Genomic DNA, 27,023 nt, shown 5'->3' on the forward strand with positions numbered 1-27,023 from the left:
ATTAAAAAATAATTTCCTAGACCACGGCTCGGTTCTTCAGCTCGATGTTTATATCATAATTCCGTGCCAAAACCACTCGTATTGACGTCTTCCATTTTTGCCTCAGTTTGATGTTTTTAAAATGTTACATAAACGAAAGTAATTGGAATTCTGTGATTGAACGTTCTAAGTGATATCAAAAATGATACTTAATCGATATCTTAATACCATTATTAGGTTATATATATATATAACTTAAGTTACTCACGCTGTTTAATTATTTTTCTAATATTTAAAACCCAAATGTTCTCTGTGTTCTCTACGTTTGAGGACAAGATCTGTTAAGTATATATTATTTCATCACGCTGCTTCAGTGTGATGAAATAATGTTTCTTTATCGAACGTCACAAACACGACAATTTGGAATGACCTATTCTATTCACTAGGACTCAGCTTATGAAATATTATTAAACTAAATGAATATATGAAAAAAGAAAATTCAAAAAATATCGCTACAATGTTAGAATTATTTCAATGACGTATTTTATATTCAATGAAACTTACTTGTGTGCAATACGACTATCCGCTTTACATGTTTCAGTTAGGCAAAGCAACCTTTTTCTATACAATTTACTTTAATTTCCACAAAAATAAAATGCTGTTTTCAGATTTACTGCGTTCAAGTATCAGTGTAACTCGACCGCAAGCAGCAAAGTTCAGCTGCATTAGTATGAGAGTTAGATAAACATATTAACCGACAGCGTAATATAACAAATTGCAATATTAAAATTATTATATTTCCAACATTTAACAACGAACTACAAGTCCTATCAAATAAATATATGCAAACTGCGAAGAGACTATGTTCATAGATATTATGTTTGAGATACACAATATTAAGGCCCAGTACTGTCTATGATTATTGAAGGTGTAGGTATACGAAGATGACATCTTCATTTGGCTACAAGTTTATGCTACTTTCCCAATACTACCGGAGATAAATCAAGCACTGAACCAATCTCTTTACGTTTTCTCCGACGCATTGGGTTTTAATCATTGCCAATTTTCAAATTCCGAGCTGCTATAGATTAAATAATTTCTAGACAGAAAAACTCGTTTATTCAAAAACTTTAAATACCGTTGTTAAATGGACACGCGTTTTATACAGATTTAGATATGCTTTTCACTGGTCCTAGCTTAAACCCTAACGAAGTTACTAACTTACTATTAATTGGCTTATCGATTCGTCTACCGCTCGGCTAAAAATAAAAAAGTATCAATATAGCAAATAAAACAATCATAATTCACAAATAATTACACACTACACATATATAACATCCACAGACATAAAATACATGTCCAACGCACACGAGAACACTTACTGTATGAATAGACAATACCATGTTAAACACTAAACATTTGATTCACGCACACAAATATGGTAATAAATTTATTATATTTGTGGTCTAGTTTATCTTCTAGCGTACGGGAGTTAAGTAGTAGAGAGTTTTAGCATTTCTAGACGAATAATTATATTCTGAACACTTGTAAACATTTGTTTTGTTGTTTTCACAGGGCTTATTAAATTAATCTTTTATGCGATATATTTGATATGATTATATATACCTACTTAATATATTTGTTGAGATAGGTTTTTTTTTATTTATTTAAAATAGAAGTTTTTAATTCAAAATGAAAACATACTCTATTCAAGTAGGCGTTTTCTTATAAACGCTCGTTATATCAATGTTAAATAAACAACTATAAGTAAATGTAGGTGATATTATTATTATATTATGTACGTTATATTATTATTGAAAGAAATAAGTTTGAAGATAAAAGAAATTGTGTTTATATATCCATTTAGATTTTATTACTCTACACGGGATAATTATTTTACACCCTTATTTTACACAGAACAGCAAAACAAACTTAAAAAAGCTGATATAACAGCTGAAAATTAGAACCTTGATTATAAAATAAAAAGCCATTTAATCTAACCACTAAATCGTTTAACCTATTAAACATTTACAACGAAAGTTTCAAGTCTAGCACATTGTTAAAATTTCAATCCAAACATTGCTTTAATTCCACACAAATCTTGTCTCTATATTCAAACGCAATTACGTCGTGTCCCGCAAGAAAGCCCGCGATAATTGTGATGCAGAATTTATCGAAACTTAAGAAGCCGTTCATTATTTTGCTCCTATTGTTCTTGAAAATAACGTTTTTCAACAAAAGAACCGCTAAAATGAAGATATACCCTGAGTCAAGCCTGGAGCGTTAATGGCTTAAATTATTTTTATGGAGGACGAGAAAGAAGATAAGCCAATGAGCCACTTGTATACCCTCTATCTTGAACGTTGACTGTCCGCTGAATTGACAGATATATATAATTATTTTAAGACATTATGCAATCCATTTTACATACACGCTTTATATGGAGACAGAGTCTTAGACTATCATTATTTCAGGTATAAGATATCTTAATAAAGAGTTTTATCAAAATCAATCTTGTGTCTTTAGTAGATACGTTGTGATTATAGAATGTGTTTTGCTAGAGTCTAATGTTTACTTCATCTTACTGACATCACTACAAATATAAACGTACTTTTAGGCTATATTTTCATAACTGTTACATGACATTGTAAAATTACGGGTTTAAATCCAGCAAGCATCACCGAATTTGCATGTGTTTAATTTGTATTTATAATTATTCACCTTGTGCTCCGCGGTGAAGGAAAACGTTGTAAGATACCAGCATATGAAACCAGTGTATGAAATTTGCTCCAAGCCTTTTTCTTAAGAGGAGAAAATCCATGAGGTCTGTGAATATCCCACTGTTAGTCAACGGGCTGTTACTTTTACTGTATGTAGTATAAACAACAAGTAATTACTAAGATGGAAAACATCTTAGTTATCACTGCCCAGCCAGCGTGCTGTCGATAAACATATTCGCTTTCGTTCAACTAAAATTACACAAAATCAAATCCGATCTTATCTAAACTAACAATATTAACAAAGTTCCCTAACTCCGCTCGATAGAGGTTATTGACAACACAATATCCGTCCGGGCCGGATCGTACGCATGTCGGCGAATAACGGGTGTGATAACGGAGACGCTAAAAGGCTTATCGACATTGTTCCCGAAATTCCGTGTGAAGTTTTAGATCAAACTAATATTTAATAAAAAATAAGGCAGCTATGCAATGTCTTACCATAAATTTTAATCATAATTTTATAGCATAAAAGATTTGGCTCGTAAATTCGGATCAAAGACAAACATTGATTTTGGCTCGTTTATCATATGAGACGCCTTCCTCCCACAGTTTAGTTTTATTCATTACAAGACAAATAAAAGTTATACAAACATATACTCTAGTAAGTCTAACTTTCGCAATAACATTAGTACTTTGGCAGGCATTATTATATTATATTCTGGCAATTTTTAAAATAGTAATGAGATATCCAAAAAAAATTGGAGATACGATATCTTCGAACTAATCAAACAAACAAGGACAAAACAGCGTTTTACTATAATTATAATTGGTATAAATAACTTTTTTTTCCACTTTACAATATAAAGTTTACTCCAGCTTATAGATAGATTTATTCGCTCACGATGGACCACCACGGAATAGTCTTTCTAGGAATACTGAAAAGAATTTATTTAAAAAATGGCTCAATTATTTATTTTTTCACAAGTAACAGTGTTTTCACTATCACCCAGCTTCACACTTGGTCGACGGGAAAGTTTTAAAATAATTTGATGTTTTTTACTTTTCTGTCATAGTAAACCAAATTTTTAAAAAACAGAATTGATCTCTACTAAATAATTCCAACAACAGTATGTAAACTATCTTGATTCCATGAACTAACAAGAGTTTAATAATAAAATATTGGCTGAAATAAAGAAAAAAGAAATTCGTTTAGCTTTGATGCTCTGCATCATGAGTTATGCAATATCATTTCCTTATGGGTACCTGAAAATGTCAAAATAAATCGATACCGTAGCTAAAACTAAACGTTGATATGTATGTATTTCCATGTATGCAAATGTATGTAAAAAATCAGATTTTTATAATAAATATTAAAAATCCGATTTTTTGATATAAGTATATCCGATATATAACTGATATATATATCCAGGCTAAGAAAATTTTTTGCACATTTTTTATTAAAAAAAAGTAGCAAAGGAATTAGTGTCTATTTGAGAAAAAAAAAATTTAATGAACATTTAAAAAACAAGTACCTTTAATTATTATATCTTCATTTGTTTTTGAGATAAATCAACTAATTTTATTTTAATATTAATTTGTAATCGACTAATCATAAAAAGTAATCATTTAGAGTCAGGCCTTAAGCATACATCTATGAGTGTTGTTCAGAAGATAGGAAAAAATCAAATGATTTATATCAAGATAAAAATCAATTGATATATATCCGCGAACCCTGATGTATATATCAGAACATTGCATAAAATTTTGTCTAATCTTCTGCCAATATAAATTATATTTTGTTACATCTTTTCAGTTTCAAATTACAATTGCTTTGATCAATTAATAACAAACAAAGCTGACCAAATAGAATACCATAAAATCTGTCCTCTTATAACCTGTAATATAGAAAATTATAGACAGTTCGAAGCCAGCCTTTTGCTCGCGGGTTGTAGCAAAATTAGCAAAGTTCACGCCATCATTATTGGCGTCGGGCGTACAAAGGGCGGCCTTTGTCAACGCATAATTACGCCGGCGCTGGAGGATGAGCAAATAAATATTACGGTGAAACAACTATCTTTAGATAAAACTTTGTATTTTATGCCAGTTTCGCGCGCTGTTCTATTTGTTTTGTTCTGCGATTGTTTCGTTGAGACATATGTTAATTAAAACTTTGAACATCTGAATTGCATACCCAGAGGGTTTTAATTTCAATGGAATACACTTGAAAAGTTGTGATTAGTATCATTAAGATATTCTCTTGAAATTATAAATTATAATATTAATTATACTTTGTAGCACCTTGTATAAATAATATATTTCCTTTTTAGTTCGGCTTTAATTTACAACGGTCTTATCACACAATAACCTTATATCATAAAATGAATATAAGACATATCAAATAGGTTTTTAATGGCGTTAATTTAATTAACTCTGACCCAGAACCATCTGACTGTTTCTGATGTTAGACACCAAAATAGCCCTGAATATGCAACTCGCCATGTCAAAAACGTTTCTGTTAAACCAATCTGCCAAACTTTGCCAAGTTCGCCTAACGCCTCCGAAGGTCCACTTACAAGCGTTCAACTTGGGGCAATTCCGTCAAAACTCGCCGCTCTACAATTTGGTGCCCGCAAATTACACATCTTTGAGCAAGGCCGAAGTGGGACGGAAATGACCGAAGTCGCTTCGTTAGGGCTCGGATTGGACCCATTGTAGTTCGCGTTTAATCGTCGCCGGACAATGGGCAATGACGCGATGTAATTGTCCCTAAATAGTCGCTGTTAAAGCGGCGAGCGCTGAAATCGCTTGATTTTAATTGTCCCACCCACGCTAGCTCAGCGTTACGTTTGATATTTTTTTTTGGAAACGTGATGATTTTATCGCAAATGGTTGTTCACTTTCTCCAATAACAATTACGGAAAAATCCGATTGTTGAAAAATTGCAAGATATAAAAACAGCATTTACTCACAGTATAACTATTACAATTAAATGCATCTCAAACTGATTTGTGTTATTTGAGCTTGAAGAGTTTTCACATTAAAACAATTACAATCGTAGCTGATTACTCGATGGTCGGATGACGAATTAATTTTGTTGAAGATCAACTTTACGTCATACGTTATTTTTATAGGGTAAAATACATAACAATTCCCGTCTGAATTGTTCAGTTATGAAATATTTGAGAGAAAATCTAAGAATTATTATCAAATTACACGTCTTCAGCATAATCATATATCTATTTTTATCATTATAGAATGATATAAGATTTTTACTCATTTAGTCTTATTACGTACGGTTTGTCGACATAAGTCCGGACGGAACATGCAAAGTCCGTTAATTGAAACTATAAATATAAGGCGGCCATTTTACTTCAGCGCTATTTTCGCGCCTTTTTCGCCTACGACAAAATGGACGCTTTCCGCGGTGTTATTTTTAAAGTTTGCATAAAAAGTTCCTTTTGAAACTGTTGTTAAAACGATATTTTTTATCAATTACATTTCTTTAGTGCTCAGTTTTCTTTATAAATTCTGCTGCTTAACATAATTTCTATAAAAGACGAAATTCTGATAAAACTTAATACCAATTTCAAATGTTATTTATCTTTAATTTAAAACCCCGTAATTAAAGTACTCAAACTCCAATAACTAAATTCTTACCATTAAGAATATAATTAAAGACCTTAATCCAAAAAGTAATGAAAATTTTGCATTCGCAATATGTTATGTCGTAATAAAGCCCATATGTCGTTTGCAGGCATTATCTAATTTTAATTCCACAAGTCCTTATAGTACATCATACATTGCTCATTTTTAAGAACATAATTTTATGCAATCAAGATAATAACAGCAATGTGTTATACGAAATAGTTATACTCCATTTGAATATATGTAGCGTAGTGCCCGCATCTACTTCGCTCCCCTTTCACCATCTATCGTCCCCATTCGGGGCGCGATAACCGCTTTTTATACGCATAATGCCCGGGATCTGGCGCTAAGCTGATAGAATTGTGGCGGAATCAGCAGCCCTTTTGAAGTTCTATTAAATTGTAACACTCGCGAGTTCGCACCAACGCGTCCATGAAATTGTGGCTTTATTCAAATTGTTCGAAATTATTGTTTCCTGAGGGAATTCAATTTAGGACTGCAAGGATCGATATCGTAAAATTGAGTTATATAAACATTATCAGAAAGAACTATAGACGAGGAACAGTCTTTTACGATCATATTATTCAACAAACTTATCTCTATAACTGTCACGTTTTGTATAAAATCCATACATATAAAAATAAACTATCTATCTGTGGTTTTAGTTTACAATATATAAAATATCTTTAGTTTGTGGAGCTGTCTGGCTTATTCGATATTCGTCGATGGAAATAAAAATGATTGATTTAATTATGCAGTTACGGTTCGGAGCTGGATTGAATTAACTCACGCGTGCCTTTAAAATAACTTTATAAAAAACGTTCAGCTGACACTTGTAATTTGTAAATAATTTAATCTGATGTTTCATGCGTTTTTTTTAGAATGACCAAATTTCGTCTTTTACTGGAAATACGTGCTTATGACCCACTTGTTGACGAGAGCATCCAGTTGACAATAAACAATCACAAATTGAATCCTATACAAAGCTCTGCTCTGAGTTAGATTAGAATATCATAAATTGATACAAATTTTATAGCATTTTGGTTTTCTGCAAAACAAGTATAATATTGATAACATTTGCACGTGACATTGGCGAAATAATATGTGGCCTCTTGGCACAAATAAAAGCCAAAATAAAAAAAGATTATAACATTAAATACGTTTAAGATTTTGGATATGGCCAAACTTTAACGATATTTCGTTAAAGTTTGGCCATATATAATCAAATTTTGTTTAATTAACATGATGTTAAAGCCCTCATTTTACTCACGATTTCTTACATAACATTTAACAAAACAAAACTCAAAACCTTGTTTGCATTATGTATTATTGATAACATTATATAGAATCTAAGATTGTTCTGTGCGTCTGAATCTATATTTTGTTGTAACAGTAATATCCACAAACAAACCGACATCAATTCCTATATATCTCAGAGGCACTTTGCAGTTGTGTTTGTCGTATCATATAACTATTTCCTATAAATATAGATGACCAGTCTACGTAGACATGTTTAATTAACACACTAGGTTTTCTTTAATTTCTAATTAATAGTAAATTTACATATTGTATAATTTAAATAAAATACTGGAATAGTATAACTTTAAGTAATGTATAAATCATTTATAGTGTGTTTAAAAAAATCATAACTTTTGCAAATACATAGAAGCTTTGTATTTTAGCATATCAAGTAGTAGAGGACAATTAATTTATTGGCATCTTGATGTGACTATTCTGGAGTAAAATAATTGTAAATGGTATAAAAATTTTGCAAGTAAAATACTTGGAATTATATAATTGATACAATAATTTGACATCACCAAAATATGACGCATTACATATATTAGTGACAAAAACTTACTTGGTTTATTTAAAATATAACTTATATTTTTCATTACATTGATATAGACGATAGGAAAATACTAATCGAAGCGGATACTTGCACGTCAAAATAGAGAAAGCTTTACTTCTTCTAACGCTGAAAGTTGATTTATAGATTATACTAATAAATTGGGTAAATGCTGTTTCCAAAAAAAATATCGGACAGTTATGTTAGAAATCTGTTTTTTTATTTTATTATTAATTATTTTCTCTGCTCGGTATGTGTATTTTGTAATTTTGCGACTAAATGATGATATGTTTATTAGGGGGATGTTACAGTACCTACTATAAATATTGGACTATCATATAAACTTCTAAAAATAAACATAAAAAAAAGAAAATTCCATCTCTGCAGATGTAGTTAAAATCATCGCAACCTGGCCCAATACGCATTATCAGTGAACCGGCAGTTTTACGACGGTTCCAAGGTTTTACGTGCTAAGTATTTTTATTTGTTCGGGAGATCGGATAAGCCTGGTCGCGGATTACTTTCAGCCAATTCCCAAGCTTTTAAGGGCACCTGTCACGTCCCGTCCTACATTTCGGCGTACTTTGTTTATTTTTACTTAGACGCTTTTAATGTGCTTGCCGCTGCTTGTTTTGAATCTTTAAGTAGTATAAGAAGGCACTAAATATTGTTATGAAAATTGCTTTAATAGATTTTGGCTGGCAAAACAAATCGTTTATTAAATTTATATAAAGAAACAATATTTAAATTATTGGGATATTATTTACTTATTTAAATTCACCACACATAAATCTTTATTTCGTCACATCCATCTATCACTTGCATAAAGGGTACATACAATACACAATGATCATTTAGAAGATCCCTTCTCATCTCAAAGCATATAATATTGTGAATAACAGCTTGGCACTTAATCTATATACTACTGAACCCATCATTTTGTGCCACAAAAAATGAGCGTCCACGCGACGCGCCGCCCGCTGCTAATCCTATTTGCCATAGCAAATAAATTATATTGACCACAGATAATGTGTATCGACAGAAGAGTGCCGTCCTGCCTCGAATATTTGTCACCTGTTACTGATAGCTATTGGAAAACTATATTTTATTTACGTTCCGCTTCGCGATGAAATTCTGCTTCACGGGTTACGGATTTTTGCGAGCATTTTTCTGCGGCGCCGGTATAATAGATGATTCTTTTTGGCTTAAAAAATACTGTATTTGTCTAACTTTATATTTTTTTCAGTATCAAAACGAAGATACCTTTACATTTCAATTTCAATGAATATTACAATTATTTTCAAATTCGATTCCGTTTTTGCATACTTGTATTAACATTTTTTGTTAATTTCATTAAAATTATACGATTCATATGATACATTTCATTAATAGAATACATCAGCACAAAACTAACGCGTGTAGTAGGTATCTGTTCAAGCGATAACTCATAATCCTCGCAACTCTAAATGAGGAACCCCCTGATGGCTCATAAAGCGATACAGCGATGGAATCCAAGGAGTGATAATATAATTCCTTTGAAAAATGTATCGTGAAAACAAGTGGGTGTCTTCGAGGGGATCACAATCGAATGTATAGCTTGTGAAAAAATCTTCCGTTCAGTGTGGTTACGAATATGAAATATTGATCGAAAAGCAAATTTATGAAAACGTAAATGCGGAGATGGAAGCTGGATGTGATGGAATACTCTTGTATACATTCTTCTTTGGTTTTAACGCGTTTTTATAGAGATGGCACTTCGCTGTTTACTTAAAAGATATGTTTTATTCTCGTATGCTTAGCTGATGTTATGTACGTTTACATTTATAAAACAGGTAAATGAACTTTATTAAAATGTCATTTTGTGCGTCCGCGGTGAGATCTTTAACATTTTGGTGATTAATTAGACTAATCTGTGTGTAATCTAACAGATTACTTGTATACATTTTTTTTATTCTAATTTAAATTTCTTTTTGAAATCGATTCAAAATTTATTTTTATTTTAATGATGGTTTTGATATGATTATCATTAAAATTAAAATAAATTTTGAATATTTGGTTTTCTTCCTTTTTGTTGACCATCAAATCTGTGTTAAATAGCATTCTTTATCGGTAACTTAGATTATGAAAACTATATTCAGAAATAAACAAAGTTTTTTTTATATAAACATGATAAATATTTGAAAAAACTGTTTTTCAGTATTCAACCAAAAGCTTTCAAAATTGTGATTAATATACATACGATTGAATAACATATTTTCATTTTTCAATAAGTCGCAATTTTAATATATCACACAAACATAATATACTAAAAATATAATTATTTTTAACGTTCGTCTTATATTATGTTCGCTCTGACGGCGGTTTTTCTTTGATTTTGAGTAGCTCTATTACCTTTGAAATATTTACATGAAAATGTATTCAGCGGCTCCATTTCTACCCGTTACGTGATTTATTTGCTTTTTAATGACTTCATCCTTTCAATGTTTCGTTGGATGCGGGTTAATTAAAAATAATAAATTCGACATGATGTGTAAGGTTAATGTTGATTGAAGGTTTTGATATTCAGTTAATTCATACCATATAAATATACTAACTACCCGTCCCGGCCTTGCTCGGGTAGAATAAGCGTCTACAAAAAAAAAAAAAAAAGCAAAAAATAAAAAAATAAAGCAGGAAAACTCACCAAAGTTTGATCAGAGTAAGATCAATAGCTTAAGAACGCAAAGGAATAAGAAAGAGGACAAACACACAAAGAAACAATTCAATTTCATATATACATATTAATATTAAATTAATAGAATTATAATAACATTAACTAGGCAAAAGTTGTATTATGATCCCTTCAACTTTTATCGAACCTACTTTTGGTACAGATTTCGCATATAAGACTTAATCGGTTATCACAAAAAGAAAACATGTCACAACATCAGCTGAACCTGACAACGTGATCACCTCAATAATCTATATTTAGCTTTGTAGTATCAACGCCCTACCAAACATAGGTTCTAAAATGTATCTATTGTGCCTGATATTACACTGACCTACTCTGCCCTTTAACTGGAACACAAGCTACGTAAAGTATTGATGTTTGACGATCACTGAAGAGTGTGGACTGATACAGACGGACTTGCACAAAGCCTTACTACAGTTAAGACAATATACTCGTAATTGGAATATAGACTCCCTAAGCTTATTATTAACTCACGTGTAGGTGGTTTTTTAATATAACTGTGTACTACAAAATTGTATGTATAACATTTATATACTTCTTCGACAACCCGTGTCGCTTATTGGAAAATTATTTTAAAAAAAATTGACGCATTTTGTCAGGATATTAAAGTATATGCAACTATATTTGGACAGGATTGCCTCGTAGGTCTAGTAGCTAGTATAGCTACCGTAAAGTACAGAGTACATGTCTTGCATAGCGGACCCTAATAAGGCTATTTAAAAAAAAACTTTGGTTTTTTTCTCCACAAATTCTCAATAACGGCCCGGTGTTAGGAAACCGGCCGTAAACCCTCGCGTATCTCCGAAAGCACTGTCCTTTTCCTAATCGCACTCCGGTCAACTTATTTGCTTATTTCCAAAAAACTATTTAATTTCACACTTAAAAATAATTTTAAAAAGTATGTCTAAGTGTGACAAGTAGGCAAACATTTGCAATACATTTGATCCAACGCTAAATATTATTAAAGTTGGCTGTTGGCCCGGAATATGATTTCAAATTTCACAGCCGACATGACGATAGATTCAGCGTGTGATGAGCAATACGGATTAGTGCTCCGGGCCTAAATATAAGCAAATCTTACCATTTGACGAAATTGTGACCTTCTATGAAATTATCGTTAAAATAACATATAGTTTCAGATTTAATCATATTTTTATTTTAGGTACATGGCCTCTCCCAAGGTGCACCAAAACTCCCGTTTCTATGTTCTGTTTTACTTATTATGGTTATACAGCAGAGTTAGCTAAGAATATGACGAAATCTTATAATAATACTAAGACAAAACTTATATTATCAAATAATAAGATTATTTTCGTTAGCAAATTTTCAACTACTTTTACAACAATTTCATATCAATTAATGAAATCAGTGCCTACTGCAACTGCCCGTCAAGTTGTCTTGATGGATGACGTCATTATCCGTAATGCAGTTAAGCGAGACAAAATGGCCGCCGCGCGCGCTCCAGATAATGAAAAGCATTATTTAATATAATTTTTAAATGATTTAAAGAAGCAATTTTAAATCTTATAAGTATTATATTAATGCTTATAATTTGATAATATTATTCATGCTTTTGATGTTGTCGTTGAAAAATAGTTTAAAATAAAAAAAAATACATAGGTTAGAAAATTACAGTACTTTCGTATTCTTTACAGTATTTAAGTTTTAGCTGTACGTAAAACTGAAGTTCAAAATGGTTATTTTTACGTTAATTTTTTATGCACCTCTTAAAGAAAGTTAGAAGAATTGATAAATAATTAAGCTTATTCAGATTATTTTATAATAAAAAGATATAGTAAGTATTTTATATTAATCGAACACGACAAGACCGCAATTACATTCATCCGATATATTATAACATTAATCCACATTATTTATTTTATGTTCGTTTCTCGACGAAAGCTGAAGCGACGTAAAGCCGATAAAGAAATCAATAAACGTTTCTATTTTCAACTAACTGCCAGTTGTTTTGCGGCTGGAAATAATGATGTCAGAATCGCGGTGCAGTTGTCGGAATCTTAAAGCAATTCAAATTGTAAAAAAAAACCAAAGCTAAATCGTTCTTTCAAACTAATATTACAATTCATTCTTTATAATCACTCTTTAGAAATCAGGCCTGTGTTGGTACCACTCAGCTTAACATTCTACCGCCAAGCAATGATAATTGTATTATATAAGATCTAATTTTTTTACTGAGAAGATTAAAGAGAAAGATTAAAAATTACCTATCTTCTCGTCTAGGTTTTTAATGTGTTATCATTTTTAAATATAGTCCCCTGCAATTCTGCACCTAAAGTTAAGCAACATTTTGATATTTCTTACCAGACACGCTAGCCCGCTATCAACTTGGCAATGCCTTCATAGTCGGCTTGACACTTTGTCATTCAAAGTAACCGATTTATCTTGATCCTGAGTTATTTGTACAACAGATTCAATTATTTTAATATTTTCAAACCGGTTGTTCTTTTGCATTTCCTACATATATTTTTAACAAGTACACGTAAGTTTTATGTATTTATCAAAATGGTTTGGATTTATCAGAATCGTTTGGAGGTTGAATGAGCCAATGTAACTACACGCACAAGGGACGTGGCATCTTAGCTCGCAAGGTTCGTGGTGTATTGGTAATATGAGGAATGATAAGTACTTCTTAAAGTACCAACGCCTATGAATAGTGGTAACTAATTACAACCAGAGAGCCCATTTGTACGTCCGCCTATTTACATAATAAAAAAAAAACAATCATCCATTTCTCCAATATTTTGATGCTTAAAAAATGTTTGACTAAACAAAACTGACAAACGTGTGTGAACTAGTGTGATCTACTCAGATACGCTTGCATAAAGATCTACCAACAGTAGCTAAAAGATTATGAAACATTTCTGACGTAAACATTAATTTGCATGGTGATGTTTTGGTGTTGGGCATAGTAAAATTTGACTTAAGTACGTGTTAGAAAACTAAACTCACGGAGTCGCTATAAATAAATAGTAGAAGTAATACAAACGCAATATATCTTCACAAAAGCAAACCTCGATCCTAGAAAACTATTACCATACAAATGGAACCAGGGTCATCGTATTGTCATCTCGCGTATCGACAGCATCATCCGTCAGACCACTTAGATGGATGGAGTGGGTTCCGATCTCGGATCCCGAGGTCCCGGGATACGAATACCGTAATGTGCGTTTACATTTGTAAATGGGTTTAAAGGCAAACGTCCGGTTAAGCGGTTCGGATCATTTTTCATATAACTTCTTCTTCGACCATACGTCGATCTATCTTTTTCTGAATGTTAATAAAATTATTTTGTAAAATTTATCACAACGATATCATGAGATCTTACTGAATTAAATTCTGGAATAGTTTTGAAAATATGTCCCACAAAATACAATTCATCTATAAGATTAATAAAATGTATATTGATTTGAATTAAAAAAATATCGAATATAAATCAAAATGATACAATCGCCACCCTGGCTCTCACCGTGAAAGGTTCTGTGAAGAGCAAAAACTTGGTAAGAAAAGGGACCCTTGCTAATGTACGTTATATCTATTTGGATACAAAGGGCGGAGTGTGCTTGACCTCTGAATGTGTTTCGCCGGGTCGCTCTGGCCCAATGTTTGAGGACTGATCATTCGAGATAGTGTGCCTTAAATAAACTATAAAGGGAATTATTTCAGAAGACAGATCTTATATTAACAATATTTTTCCGTCTTACATTTGTAGGCTTTTATATTTTGCTGAAATATATCCTAAAATAGTTTTCTAAGAATTTTTGTTTTTGTAAAATAATAAAAAGTTTTATTGTAAAAAAAATCGGAAAATCAACGAAATGTTTAATAGCATAAACGCACCGTGACAGCGAGCACCTGTCAACGTCGCGTCAAGTCCCAGAGCGGCGCCATTTTATTTTAAAATGCAGATAACGAATCGGGGCGTAACGTGAGCCGTCCCGAGGCGCCGCATAACTTGCTGATTTATTTCATACCCGATATGATTTTACCGCAATTGAGCGCTCTCAACCCACCCTAACGTTTACTTACGATCCGCACTAGTTCGTTCTACAACTCACCGGACTATCACGCGAATTTAACCCTTTTGATTATGTATGTACCGTTTCTAATCGAATGCCACTACTAAACTTTGATAACAACTTCGACGGGAAATCTTACTCTCTGCAACGATAGCAAAAATCGTTATTTTAGACACAGGAGAAAGGGTTCGCGGCCAATTAAGCGAAGACACTGGTAACTTTTTATAACAGCCCTAGTCTATTGCGCGTGAATTGCCCACTCAGTCGGTGTCGAATGCCTCTTCACTTTCAAGATGTTGAGCGCATCGCTTTGATAAATGCACATCGTGCGTCCAACGAAAACATGCGTGAAATTTTAATTTTTATGATAGCGACTGGTATCTTGTTTTTTTTGTGTAAAAAAGTACTGTCAAGTACCAATTCTGAGTACATTATTACGCAAAATCCATTTTAAGACATATAGTCATCAAGAACCGGTGGAATAATGCGTTCCACTAAATAGGGTGTAATGGAGAAACGAGTCATAAACTTGTTCCGGGCTCTCTAGACTCTTAACTTTTATGTTAATTCCAGTGTCACTTTTGTACTATATACATATATACACTTAAAATGATGAAATAGAGCAATATAAACATATGATCGAAACGAGCACACGCACAAAAATCATTAATTATAATAACGGCAGCATATAACATAACTAATTATTTATTAAATATTGATAAATTATTGAGCTTTGTTTAAATTATTTTCCCGACATAAAACAACGACATAAATAATACCATTCACTAACCGCACGGGTCGCTAAAATAAAACGCGGCGTAATAAAATTGAACGCATCCGAATTTTAGCGTTCATTTTAAGTCCACATGAAATTTAGGGCGCAACCGCTGAAAATTAAGCACAATTTGGCAACATGTAGATAATAAATAATAATTGAATGTATATTTTTTATCTTTACTTATAACTAGTAAACATATAAATATATACATATCTTTATTTATTAAGATATCTGAATGTAAATTGGACATTGCATAAGTTAATATCGACGCTTGTTAAAACAATAAAATATTTTTTAAATTAAATAAAAGTAATTGGAACTTTTATTGACAAACCATTTGAAAAGTTTTATAAACGCAGAAATCTAAAATATTTTTATATAGATCCATTACTCTTCAATTCGTCGAGGATTATCCTGGTATTTATCCATAAGTAAACGTCCATCACACAAAATTTGGATATATGTAGATAGATCCTTTGCGGTGTAATCGCGTGAGTTCACCCTTAAAAGGAGGGAGGACGACCGATCATCAATCTCTATCAGACTTGGTCCGTGAAAAAGCGAGAAATATGACCAGTTTCGCGGATGTGTGACGACATTTATAATAGATTTGCAAACATACTTCCACGGCTTTGAGTGTATTTTAAGTTTAAAAATCATTTACATTGAACGAAACAGATAAAATTAAATATTATTTAATCGAAGAATCTGAGATTTATTACCAACTTTGTTTAACTACTTTATTTTATTTATATTGCATATTAAATACGTTTACATTTTGTAAACTTCTAAGCGTTATTTTTACATTTTTTTTTATTTAAGCGTTATAATACTTATGCATAAAACTTTTCAGTTCTTACCAAATAATAATAAATTATTACCAAATTTTATAATTATTTTAGCATATTTATCTTACTCGATTTTTTTATATATAATTGCTCTTTATTTTTAGTATCTCTCAGTAGTCCACAGATACTGTTAACTAACTAACCATTAATCAGTTCAGTCTGTTTTTGTAAAGCGTAATTAATGCTTTCAGGTAAGATCGGGTGACATCTCGACCTGACTTGTACCAAAACATTGTCAGAACATCTATCGTATAGGTCAATAAAAATCAAACTTTACCGTAATATGTAGTATATTGACATAAGATATTTACTACATACCTTAATGATAGAATTTATTTCTTAACATTAGCTAAAAAATTGATATCTGAAATACAAAATGAAATATGGATAACAAATTAACTTGTAATTTCCTTTACACACCTTGGTCAAAGATACAAAAGATCGCACTTTGGAAAGGAATTTTCCAATTTAGGCGCCCTAATCGACACCAATGACACGTATCAGATCGCCCCTCAAATCAGAGTGGAAATCAGTCACGGCACCAACTGCATTCTTCTTCAGACAGCTAATTTGGCTCCCCATTTTCGTGAAACTCCCGCATCCATCAGCCGCTACGATTCCACCGACCACTATCGAAAGATTCAATGAATGATAACGGGTCTAATAAATACGGAGTCCGCTCCTTGAATGGTCGTAATTAATTTAATGGATTTAGACAAAGAAATATGTACAATGAGATAGTGAGATTAATAGTCGTCTTTGTTTTGGCCATTAGCAGATGTTGAAACTCGGTGTCGGGTTACATGGTAACTGAAGGCGCGGGTTTTTTCTCCATTTCCTCGACACACTAATGAAGAAGCTTCTTCTAATGAGCAGAGCAAGTATCCTTATTATCAACTCTGTAATCTGCGTTTAGTTTCCTTTGAAGTTTTTGATCCATAGGATAATAAAAGCGAGATCGTTCGAACTTTGTTTTAATGAGAAATATATTTTGATATTCAAAGTTGACTTTCTCTAAGAAATGGCAAAAAGTGAATGGTTAATGAATTAATTAGGAACCAAAAACTTTTTATGTAGCCTTTTTTAATTCAGGCAATTTTTTTTTTTCATTTGTATATAATGCACGCGGCATATCGCGACTCTATGTTATTTTAAATGTCTCTTTGTTTTCATACATTATCATAGTAGGCCATAAAAAATACCAACTTCAGTGCAAGGTGGCGTCGACGTCCATTCGCCTTATATCTCGAATCGCAACATAAATTAGTGCAGTGGTCGCGTGACGTACCGACTTAGGCAACATCGTCTCCTTATCGTGCCGGAAACTACCCGCCCGGCTTGAAGTCACAAAGGAAAAAATACTGTAATCCCTAGACCAAAAAGTTCAACTCTGCTTATCGTGCCTCGCATGAAAGCCACACCGGTATTCCGATTTCAACTCTATTTATAGCGATAGACGATATAAATTTAAAATAAACATTGGCAACAGAAGCGGCAAATAAGGTAACATTGCCAGTATGTCGCCATAAATACAGCCGAGTGTCCTTTAACGAAGCAGACGTTGACGTTGCGATACTAATAAAACGTGAGTGAAGTATTATAGACTCTGGTACTTGGCTGTAAAGATAGAAATTCGTTGTGTTGTTTCAGGGGTAGTAATGAAGGCTCGCATTTAGCGGCGGTTGCGGTAGTGATATGGGTGGACTTCCTTTGTCTAGTAATCTTATCATTGCGCCAAGCGGCCGTTGTTTGGCGTGATACATTGCTACGAATATAGATTTACATGCTTTAATTTAAATTATTATTTAAAGGACTGAACTTTACAACATATAGTCTTGTGAATTTTCCGTTTATAATGTCATACCTCTTCAAATATATTTTTTTCTGCTAAGAATATCCCTATAAATAAGTTCCTTTAACAAATCATCATTACTTTGAGATAGTAGATATCACAATTAGGTGACATAATTTAGGTCCTTCGCGACGATATTTATGCTAAAATTAGCATGTGTTACTCAATTTTAATTACAATTCAGCATCTATCACGTTTTAATATAAATCACATTATTCACTAGGAATGAATTTAAACGCAACCTGATAAGGCGTAATATTTAACGGAACCAGGCCAACTGAAAGCCATCGATTTAATACATGCGTAATATCATTACGCTGGAGCGATTTTCCTCGTAACTGGAGATAAAATTCGACTTCCTTTAAAATATTTTTAAACGTTGACGCTGCGGAATTCTTTATTAATATCGGATCTAATGATATTTAACAGATAAAATAAATCAGAAGTTATATTAAACCGTTTTGATGTAAGTAATTAATAATTAATAATTACACGATGGAGTATTGAAAGTATATAGCCTGATCTTTCATACGTTATTTGTTATAATGTACAAGTCTCAATCTTTTTTTTTTTATTTAATGCATATTTTAAATCATCATCAAATGAATATTTTTGTAAGAGGAAAAAATTTCCAGTAACATAACATTTGAGAAGATTTTGATAGATTATTTTCTTAAAAGATGTTTAAGGAAAAAATCTCATTGAAGGCATTTTCGAAGATAGAATAGTAGCATCGAACTTGTGTTCTACAAAGAGCCGTCCAAGCCGATCTCATCACAATCGCAAACTTTGAATACACCTCTTTCGACTATCGAAAAGTTCTCCATAATGGATTTGTTCGAGGACTCAATTGTTTCACGATGAATGGGTACTAATTAAAACGAAGTCATGACGACGCCGGACCAAGTTTCCAATTGTTTCCTAACTATAAATCGCAGCGCGGCTCTCATATAAATATTGCGCGTTCTGTGACTAACTTTGGTGCTAAATTTAAAATTGAAGTTTCGCATGTAAATATATATGGCATTAATATATTAATACATGTATGTTAAGTATATCAATTGTTTGTGGATATGGATTCATATAGTGAGGATATATATTGAAGTATCATAATAAAGGAGTAAATACAAAATTTCCACTAAAGCTTGGCATAACGAGCTTAAGATAGTCGGCACGTGTGCTTCAGCATCTCTTGTCTTGTGAAATTGCCTAAATGTATCCAGTTTCCACCGCTCTGCGACGAGAACTACTCCAAACTGCTGCTTCATACATCAACGTCCTGACTTATGAAACGACTTGAAAGAGATATTTGTTTGACAGTTCGACCGTGTGATGAATAAGTATTCCTTTCATCTGTATGAAGTTTAACAAAAACAACTCGAATAAAATGACTTATTATACGTAATAATTTACAGTTTGCGTATAAATAAATCTCAGTAAAAAGCTTAACATATCCTTTACAATTAAAAATAGAAAAATAAAGATTAAATTAGTCTAGTATGTTGGGGGTTTATTTTGCAAAACCGCAGCTTCTATTAGGAACTCCGCTTGCTTGTTTTCTATTTCCAATAAGAAATCACATTTGATCGGGCTAAGCTCGGCCGCAAATGGGCCGAAACATGGCCGTTTTATCTTCCAATAAGTAAGCGAGCTTTGGTTTTTCGTAAGGGAAGGTTTTGCACTTTGAAACACGGAGACCGGCTTGAAAAAATTAAAACTATCGAACCGGAATTGGGGTACTGGTAACAATCGCGTATACAGTTATATGCATATAGGAGGCGCATCAATATATGTATGATGCGAAACTACATAAAAACTGGAATCTGTAATTTTTATCTGTAAAACAAACAATATTTACGTTGCTCAAACAAACGAATAGCTAGAAGGAGAGAGGTGGACAATTTCGTAAAATCGAGTAAAAAAACTTTATACGAACAACGAATCCCACGGCGACTTTCAAAATCGCGTTCCCTTTTTAAAGTTGAGACGATTCGGTTAACGAGTGTCGAATTCTCGAACTCTAGGGCCCCTTCCAGAAGACGAAGTGTCCCCGGGAGGTGCCTCAGTAATTACCCACCATTACACACAAAAGACACGACTCGTCCGATTACCATAATTCCTGCTTCCCGAGACACGATATAAATGGACCGCATTTTGTATTTGAACGCAGAGTGACGTGTTTATTAATGACTATACTTGTCCTTCTAAATTAGGTAAGGGAAATGGTGATTTAGTTTTTCATTGCCGGCAACTAGAACGAAGAACCTCACTTGCCGTATAAGTTCATCCTCCAACGGCTCACAAAATAAATTGCCTTGTTTTATCCCCGCTTAGAGCTTGTTTAATGTATGCTAATGAGAATTTATGCAATAACAAACAAGCTTAACTTTGTTATGAAACTTGCCTATTGTTTTTAACATTATAATTTTAAGTTTATTTACACAGTATACACATGCACCACATATTTAATGAACGAACCTCTTGTTTATTCTACAATGAAGACGATGTCATTAATGTATTACTCGAAACCGAAAGATACGACAATAAGATTTCGTCAAGAAAATACGGTAGTAAATTCATTACTTTCTAATTACAGTAGAGCAAAACGTTCAAGAGGGTCTACTTCAAAGAACCGGTAGTATTGTAGAGAACCCAGCTTTCTTTTCGCGAAATAGGGCGATCGCCGAAAAAAAAACAACACAAAAACCCTTTTGAAATTAATTGAGTTTTCTTGCGGCTACATCGGCCGCTACAATAAATTAATTAACGCTCGAAGGAATCCTTAAAATTTGTCGAGGATCAAAAGTTGGCTGGCAGTCGGGAGATAGGGTGGTGGGGGTAGATAATGCTTCGATTTTCCATTAACTTATATTAGCGATGGGAGAGGCCGCCGCGCCCCGCGGTTCAGCCAATAGCTCCCGATCTAATATATTTCCTTTATTAACTAACTGCCGAAACACGCGATCTTTGATCCATTTCCATAGGCCGATGTTTGGTATTTGTTTAGAAGTTATTACTATTTGATTATAATTCAATTTCATCAATATACTAAAATCGTTTCAATTGTCTTCTAAACTGTATTCATATCTATTATAATCGATCGTTCTTAACCTTAAATCAAATTTCACTTATAATATAAATAGGTATAATTTTTATGATTTGTAGTTATTAAGATCCATTGCTTTTTTCAGGTTGTTTGCTAGAAGGTTCCCGGCCTCCACCAGATGTTCCGCCGCGCAATCCTACCATGTCCCGTTTGAACGGCCGCATCACCGGCAACCCAGCTGATTTGGCCGACTTTGAGCCTTCGTGTCTTGTTCGCACACCGTCTGGAAACTTTTACGTGCCTTCAGGTAGTATTTACAATACAAGATTTACTTAAATTAATCGTTTCTTATTTATTTATTTATGCAATAATAGATCATAACTATTTAGAGCTTTAATAATACGAATATATTTTTCAGGGGACATTCAAAAGAATCCGTCTATGGACTACAAATCGAATTCATCATGTAGTAGTCCTGGAAAACAAGAAAAAAGTACATTAGAAAGGATGGATAGGAGTGAAAGGCATCCTGCCTTCGGTGCTCCAGTGCCCGTCCTTCCTGTTAGAAATAATCTTAGAGCGACACACTTTCCCCCAGCAGCTTCACGTTTCCACTTTAGAAAAGGCCTCTCTTCAAGATGTTCTTGGAAGTGTACTGCTATAGTGTTTATAGTTTTATTTGTCCTTCTATTATCTATTGCTTCTTATATGTCAGGTGTGTATTCAAGATTATATTGGTGCTAATAATTTAATTTAATATATAAAAACTTATATTTTATGAATAATTTAATGTTCTAATAAAAACTTTATCTATTTGTTTACAGCTTCCTATTTCACTGACAACTGGTCATATCAAAATGCTAAACCATGTTCAGTCTTAGTCGGTGATACAACGGATAAGTTCCCAACATCAAAAGCAACGACGCTTGAATCTAGTAACAAATCTATAACGCGACAGCATCAGAGCTCAACGTCGTCTGCTTCAGGTAAAGGAGAAAATCACTCACGTCCTCGTAGAAGTATAGATTGGCATGCTTCTTTATCTTCTGTTTCTTCCACGGATTCTTCTAATGTAGATATGCATGAGTTAAATACTTCTATTTCTTTGACCACTATTAGCTTAATGCATGGTGTGTCATCAGAAGACAATGTCACACAACAAGCGGATGCTACAACTGTAGCTTATAATGCTTCTGTGTTTAGCAGTGTTGGTGAATCGGGTAATAATGGTATTCTAACAAAAAATAATAACAATACGCTTAATGTAACGATAAATAAGCAAAATAACGAAATTGATATCACAACTAAACCACAAGAAAGTGTGAATATACTATCTAATAATGAATTAAAAAATAAAAGTATTGAATTAACTGTCGATCATCCTGCAGAGATTTTGGATGAAAAAAATAACATAGCTTATGATCCGGCCAACATGCAAGGCGATTCTCTATCGTCAATTTATTCATATGGCTTACAAAAACTTCAGTACCTAAAATTACTAACTAGACTTAATGAAGTAAGCGAAGAGTTGCATATATATTCTAATGAATCTGCTGAAACAGAGAATAATCTGAAGAAATTTCATTATGAGAATGATAACACCACTCCTGTACCGACAAAACAAAGTACACGAGCAGTGCCTTCGACTAGTGCACCATTAAACGTAACAAAAACAGTTTCTACAGAAAGTGTTTTTACTACACATAATGCTAATCCCCAACTTCAGCACGAAAGTTTGGACAAACTTAAACCAAAAGATTCGCCGTCAACTTTGATAACCCAATTAACGAACTATACTTCCACTGAAAGTGATATTTTTTTTACCACAAGCAAAACTAATCCAAAAAGTGATCATACGCTTTTAGTAACAGAGTCTTCACCAACTGTTACTAACCCTGCCGATGACGTGTATGTTAATTCTTCTCCAAACGATTCAAAACCTATAACTAGTGAGTCTTCTACCTTAAACGTTGATGCAGAATCAAAATCCTCCGACTCTATAGCAAATGCCAAACATGTTTTGATTAACTTAACAATATCTGCAGATGATGTGAACAACGATTCGTATAAGCCCCTATATTCGTTAACAGTAACCGTCCCAACATTTGGTGAAAAAAATGAGGTACCAACTGTGAAAATCACACCCATGAACAGTGAACCAACAATGCCTACACATTTCAATAAACCGATGACAATTGATAGTACTACAAAAGCAGCAAAAACAATTAACACTGAAAATTGGGGCGGAAGCTGTGAGTGCTCATGCCCTGTTTGTGAAAACACTACTTCTTCTGATGATTATGATGATTATTTAGAAAAAACAAAAGATGTAACTGGTCTCTCAACCGACTACAGTTCAACGGAAAATCCAAGTCAAACGTCCAATACCTATAAAACAGAATTAACAACAGAAGAAGTAGCGCATATTACATCAATCACTTCAGATTTAGAAACGGAAACCAAATATTTTGAGTCAGATACAATGGATGATCGAACAACAACAGATTACATAACAGCGACGTCAACTGAGTCTGAAATTATAACATCAACAGAAATTCCAAAATGCATTTGCCCTAAACTTAAGCCTCCACCGATCCTTATATTGGAAGGTGAGGTCTCAAAATATTGAGTACTGACAATAATTTACTAACGCTCACAAAAACCATTTCTTCGGAACTCCGTAAAACTAGTTTGGTGTCTAACATACTAATACGCATGATAATTACGACAAAAATATTGGATTATCATTTTATAATAACTCTTCTAGATAACTTAGAATTATGTTTTATGTTTTGCATGTCGTAGCAGTAGTGTTATGGAAATATAAGCATATAGTATAATTTATATCATTTCATCGCATGTTTTTCACATTTAACTATAAACGTTTGTTTTTAATGCTTAAACAGATAATAAAACTCTGTTCACTTTATAGGTGCGCGAACTTTCCCAGCGCAGTCCTTTCCACCAGATGGAACAACATTTAAACAAATAACTTTAGGTGAAAAATTATCAAAAGAAATCCCTCCATATAGCTATTGGAATATGCAGTTTTATCAATCCGAAGCAGCTTATGTTAAATTCGACTACATGATACCAAGGGGAGCGTCTATAGGTGTTTACGCCAGACGGAATGCTCTGCCAACGCATACTCAATATCACTTCTTAGAAGTTCTAAGCGGATTTAAAGCTCGAACCACCAGGGCTTCACATGTAAGTAATAGAAAATCGAAAAATATATGATATACATCCAATGACCTAACTTTTTCGTTCTAGAATTTGAATATGCTAATATTTTACATAAAATTATTATTATAGCCGTCCGTTAAGAAAGAAGTAACTCACTATATGGAGCAAGGTCACTGGTTTCTCTCTTTGTACAACGATGATGGAGATGCTCAGGAAATATCATTTATAGCAATGGTCGCTGATGACATGACACACAATTGTCCGAACGGCTGTTCTGGTAAAGGCGAATGTCTCATGGGGCACTGCCAGTGTCAGCCTGGTTTTGGCGGAGATGATTGTAGCGAAAGTAAGTTATTTTTTCTTCTTTTAACCCCTTACGTAATAACCTTTTTATTAATTCGTAATAAATATATATAAAAATAAACTACAAAGGCAATTCTGAATATTGTATTATTAAAAGAAACAACCCTTTATTGTCCCGCGTTTAGGCCTCCTCTCCTTTCGAGAAGGTTTGGGGCTTATTTAACCACGGTGGTTCCGGTGGCTAGATCAATGTGAGGAGGCTTTTACGCATCACATACGGATTTCCTCACAATGTTATTTTTCGTCACCGAGCACTAAATAAGTAACACACGAAAATTCAGTGGCGATTGCATGAGTTTTAACGTTCTTAGTTACAAATATAATTAGTATTAAATTATTTGTGATGATACGATATACTTAAAACTATATAACATTCAATTTAATTTTGTAATTTTAGGCGTATGTCCAGTATTATGTAGTCAAAGAGGTGAATACATTAATGGTGAGTGCCAGTGCAACCCAGGCTGGAAAGGCAAAGAATGTTCCTTACGACATGACGAATGTGAAGTACCAGACTGCAATGGACATGGTCATTGTGTGAATGGAAAATGTTCTTGTGTTAGAGGCTACAAAGGAAAATTCTGTGAAGAGATCGACTGTCCCCATCCAACTTGTTCAGGTCACGGATTTTGCATCGAAGGTGCTTGTGTCTGTAAAAAAGGTTGGAAGGGATTGGACTGTGCTACTATGGACAAAGACGCCTTGCAATGTCTACCGGACTGTTCTGGGCATGGTACCTTTGACGTTGATACTCAAACTTGCACTTGTCATGCTCGATGGTCGGGCGATGACTGTTCGAAAGGTACGTTTGTTGGTTAATTTTAACTTCATTTTAGCTACTGACGTTTATCTTCTTAATAATTAAAGTTTAAGATTATTGTTATAGTACCAGAAGTAGTTAAAATATGTATAAAATAAATTAAATTAACATTTGCAAAGGATTTTTTGGTTAATTTATTAATTTTTCATACTATATATATCATATAGTTGGTGATTACTAAATAAAATATTCAAAAAACTCTCCTAGAGTTTTTATAAAAACCAAAACATCGTTCTCTTACAATAATACAATACAAAGAATCTTATTACAGAGGTATGCGATCTGGATTGCGGGCCACATGGAAGATGCGTTGGTGAATCATGCGTTTGCGACCCAGGCTGGACGGGAGAGTATTGTACATCAAAGCTCTGCGATTCCCGTTGCAGTGACCACGGACAGTGCAAGAACGGAACTTGTCTCTGTGTCTCTGGCTGGAATGGAAGGCACTGTACACTCGAAGGATGCCCCAGGGGCTGTGCTGGTCATGGTCAATGTAGGGTCGCAAATGATGGGCACTGGGAGTGCAAATGCTTCGATGGCTGGGACGGTCCAGACTGCACCACCCTTAAGGAACAAATTTGTGATGATTCCAAAGACAACGACAAAGGTATACTTTTCGTTTTTAAAATTTCAGTGAATTATTTGGTGTATGGTGATCTTTTAATCGAAGTCATAATTTAATATGTACAATCCGACATTTATAATATGATCTTCATAATTAAATTTAGATACATTATTTCGTATTAACCAATTATATATAATGCTTTCTTCAGATGGTTTAGTCGACTGTGAAGATCCAGAATGCTGTCAAAGTGCCGCCTGCAAAGGTAGTCAGCTATGTGTATCGTCTCCCAAACCAACGGATATTCTACTTAGAAAACAACCGCCAGCGATCACAGCTTCCTTCTTCGAAAGGATGAAATTCCTTATCGACGAAGGTAGTCTGCAGAACTACGCTAAACAGGAAACGTTTAATGAGAGGTGAGAATTTGTGTTCGATGTCAGATGTTAGAATCTTGTGACAGGATCAATTGATGATATTTTATATTACATATATAATTAAACAAGAGAGTAAAGAACTTTCAGATTTTCAATTTCGTTACATCAGACAAGTTAAGAGAAGCAAATTTAAATGAATTATTTAAGTGTCGTAAGTATCTTTAATAAAA

General features: G+C 33.2%; 2 protein-coding genes across 8 annotated transcripts in view; both read left to right on the plus strand.

Annotated features, from left to right (window-relative positions):
- LOC113397410 (calnexin) overlaps window positions 1–27,023 on the plus strand; it is a 372,199-nt gene that overhangs the window by 307,989 nt on the left and 37,187 nt on the right. The gene's annotated exons all lie outside the window — the stretch shown is intronic.
- LOC113397455 (teneurin-m) overlaps window positions 1–27,023 on the plus strand; it is a 214,979-nt gene that overhangs the window by 175,203 nt on the left and 12,753 nt on the right. For 3 of the 5 annotated variants that reach the window (XM_026635800.2, XM_026635802.2, XM_026635801.2), the window contains 8 exons: window positions 21,631–21,792; window positions 21,904–22,200; window positions 22,310–24,094; window positions 24,418–24,695; window positions 24,801–25,017; window positions 25,432–25,836; window positions 26,126–26,461; window positions 26,628–26,835. In XM_026635800.2, the coding sequence (XP_026491585.2) occupies window positions 21,631–21,792; window positions 21,904–22,200; window positions 22,310–24,094; window positions 24,418–24,695; window positions 24,801–25,017; window positions 25,432–25,836; window positions 26,126–26,461; window positions 26,628–26,835 (3,688 nt within the window). The remainder of the gene's footprint in view (window positions 1–21,630; window positions 21,793–21,903; window positions 22,201–22,309; window positions 24,095–24,417; window positions 24,696–24,800; window positions 25,018–25,431; window positions 25,837–26,125; window positions 26,462–26,627; window positions 26,836–27,023) is intronic. The other 2 variants (XM_026635803.2, XM_026635804.2) reach the window with 2 other exon arrangements.

Source organism: Vanessa tameamea, chromosome 3 (assembly GCF_037043105.1).
Source record: "Vanessa tameamea isolate UH-Manoa-2023 chromosome 3, ilVanTame1 primary haplotype, whole genome shotgun sequence".
In the NCBI taxonomy this organism is placed as follows: Eukaryota; Metazoa; Arthropoda; class Insecta; order Lepidoptera; family Nymphalidae; genus Vanessa; species Vanessa tameamea.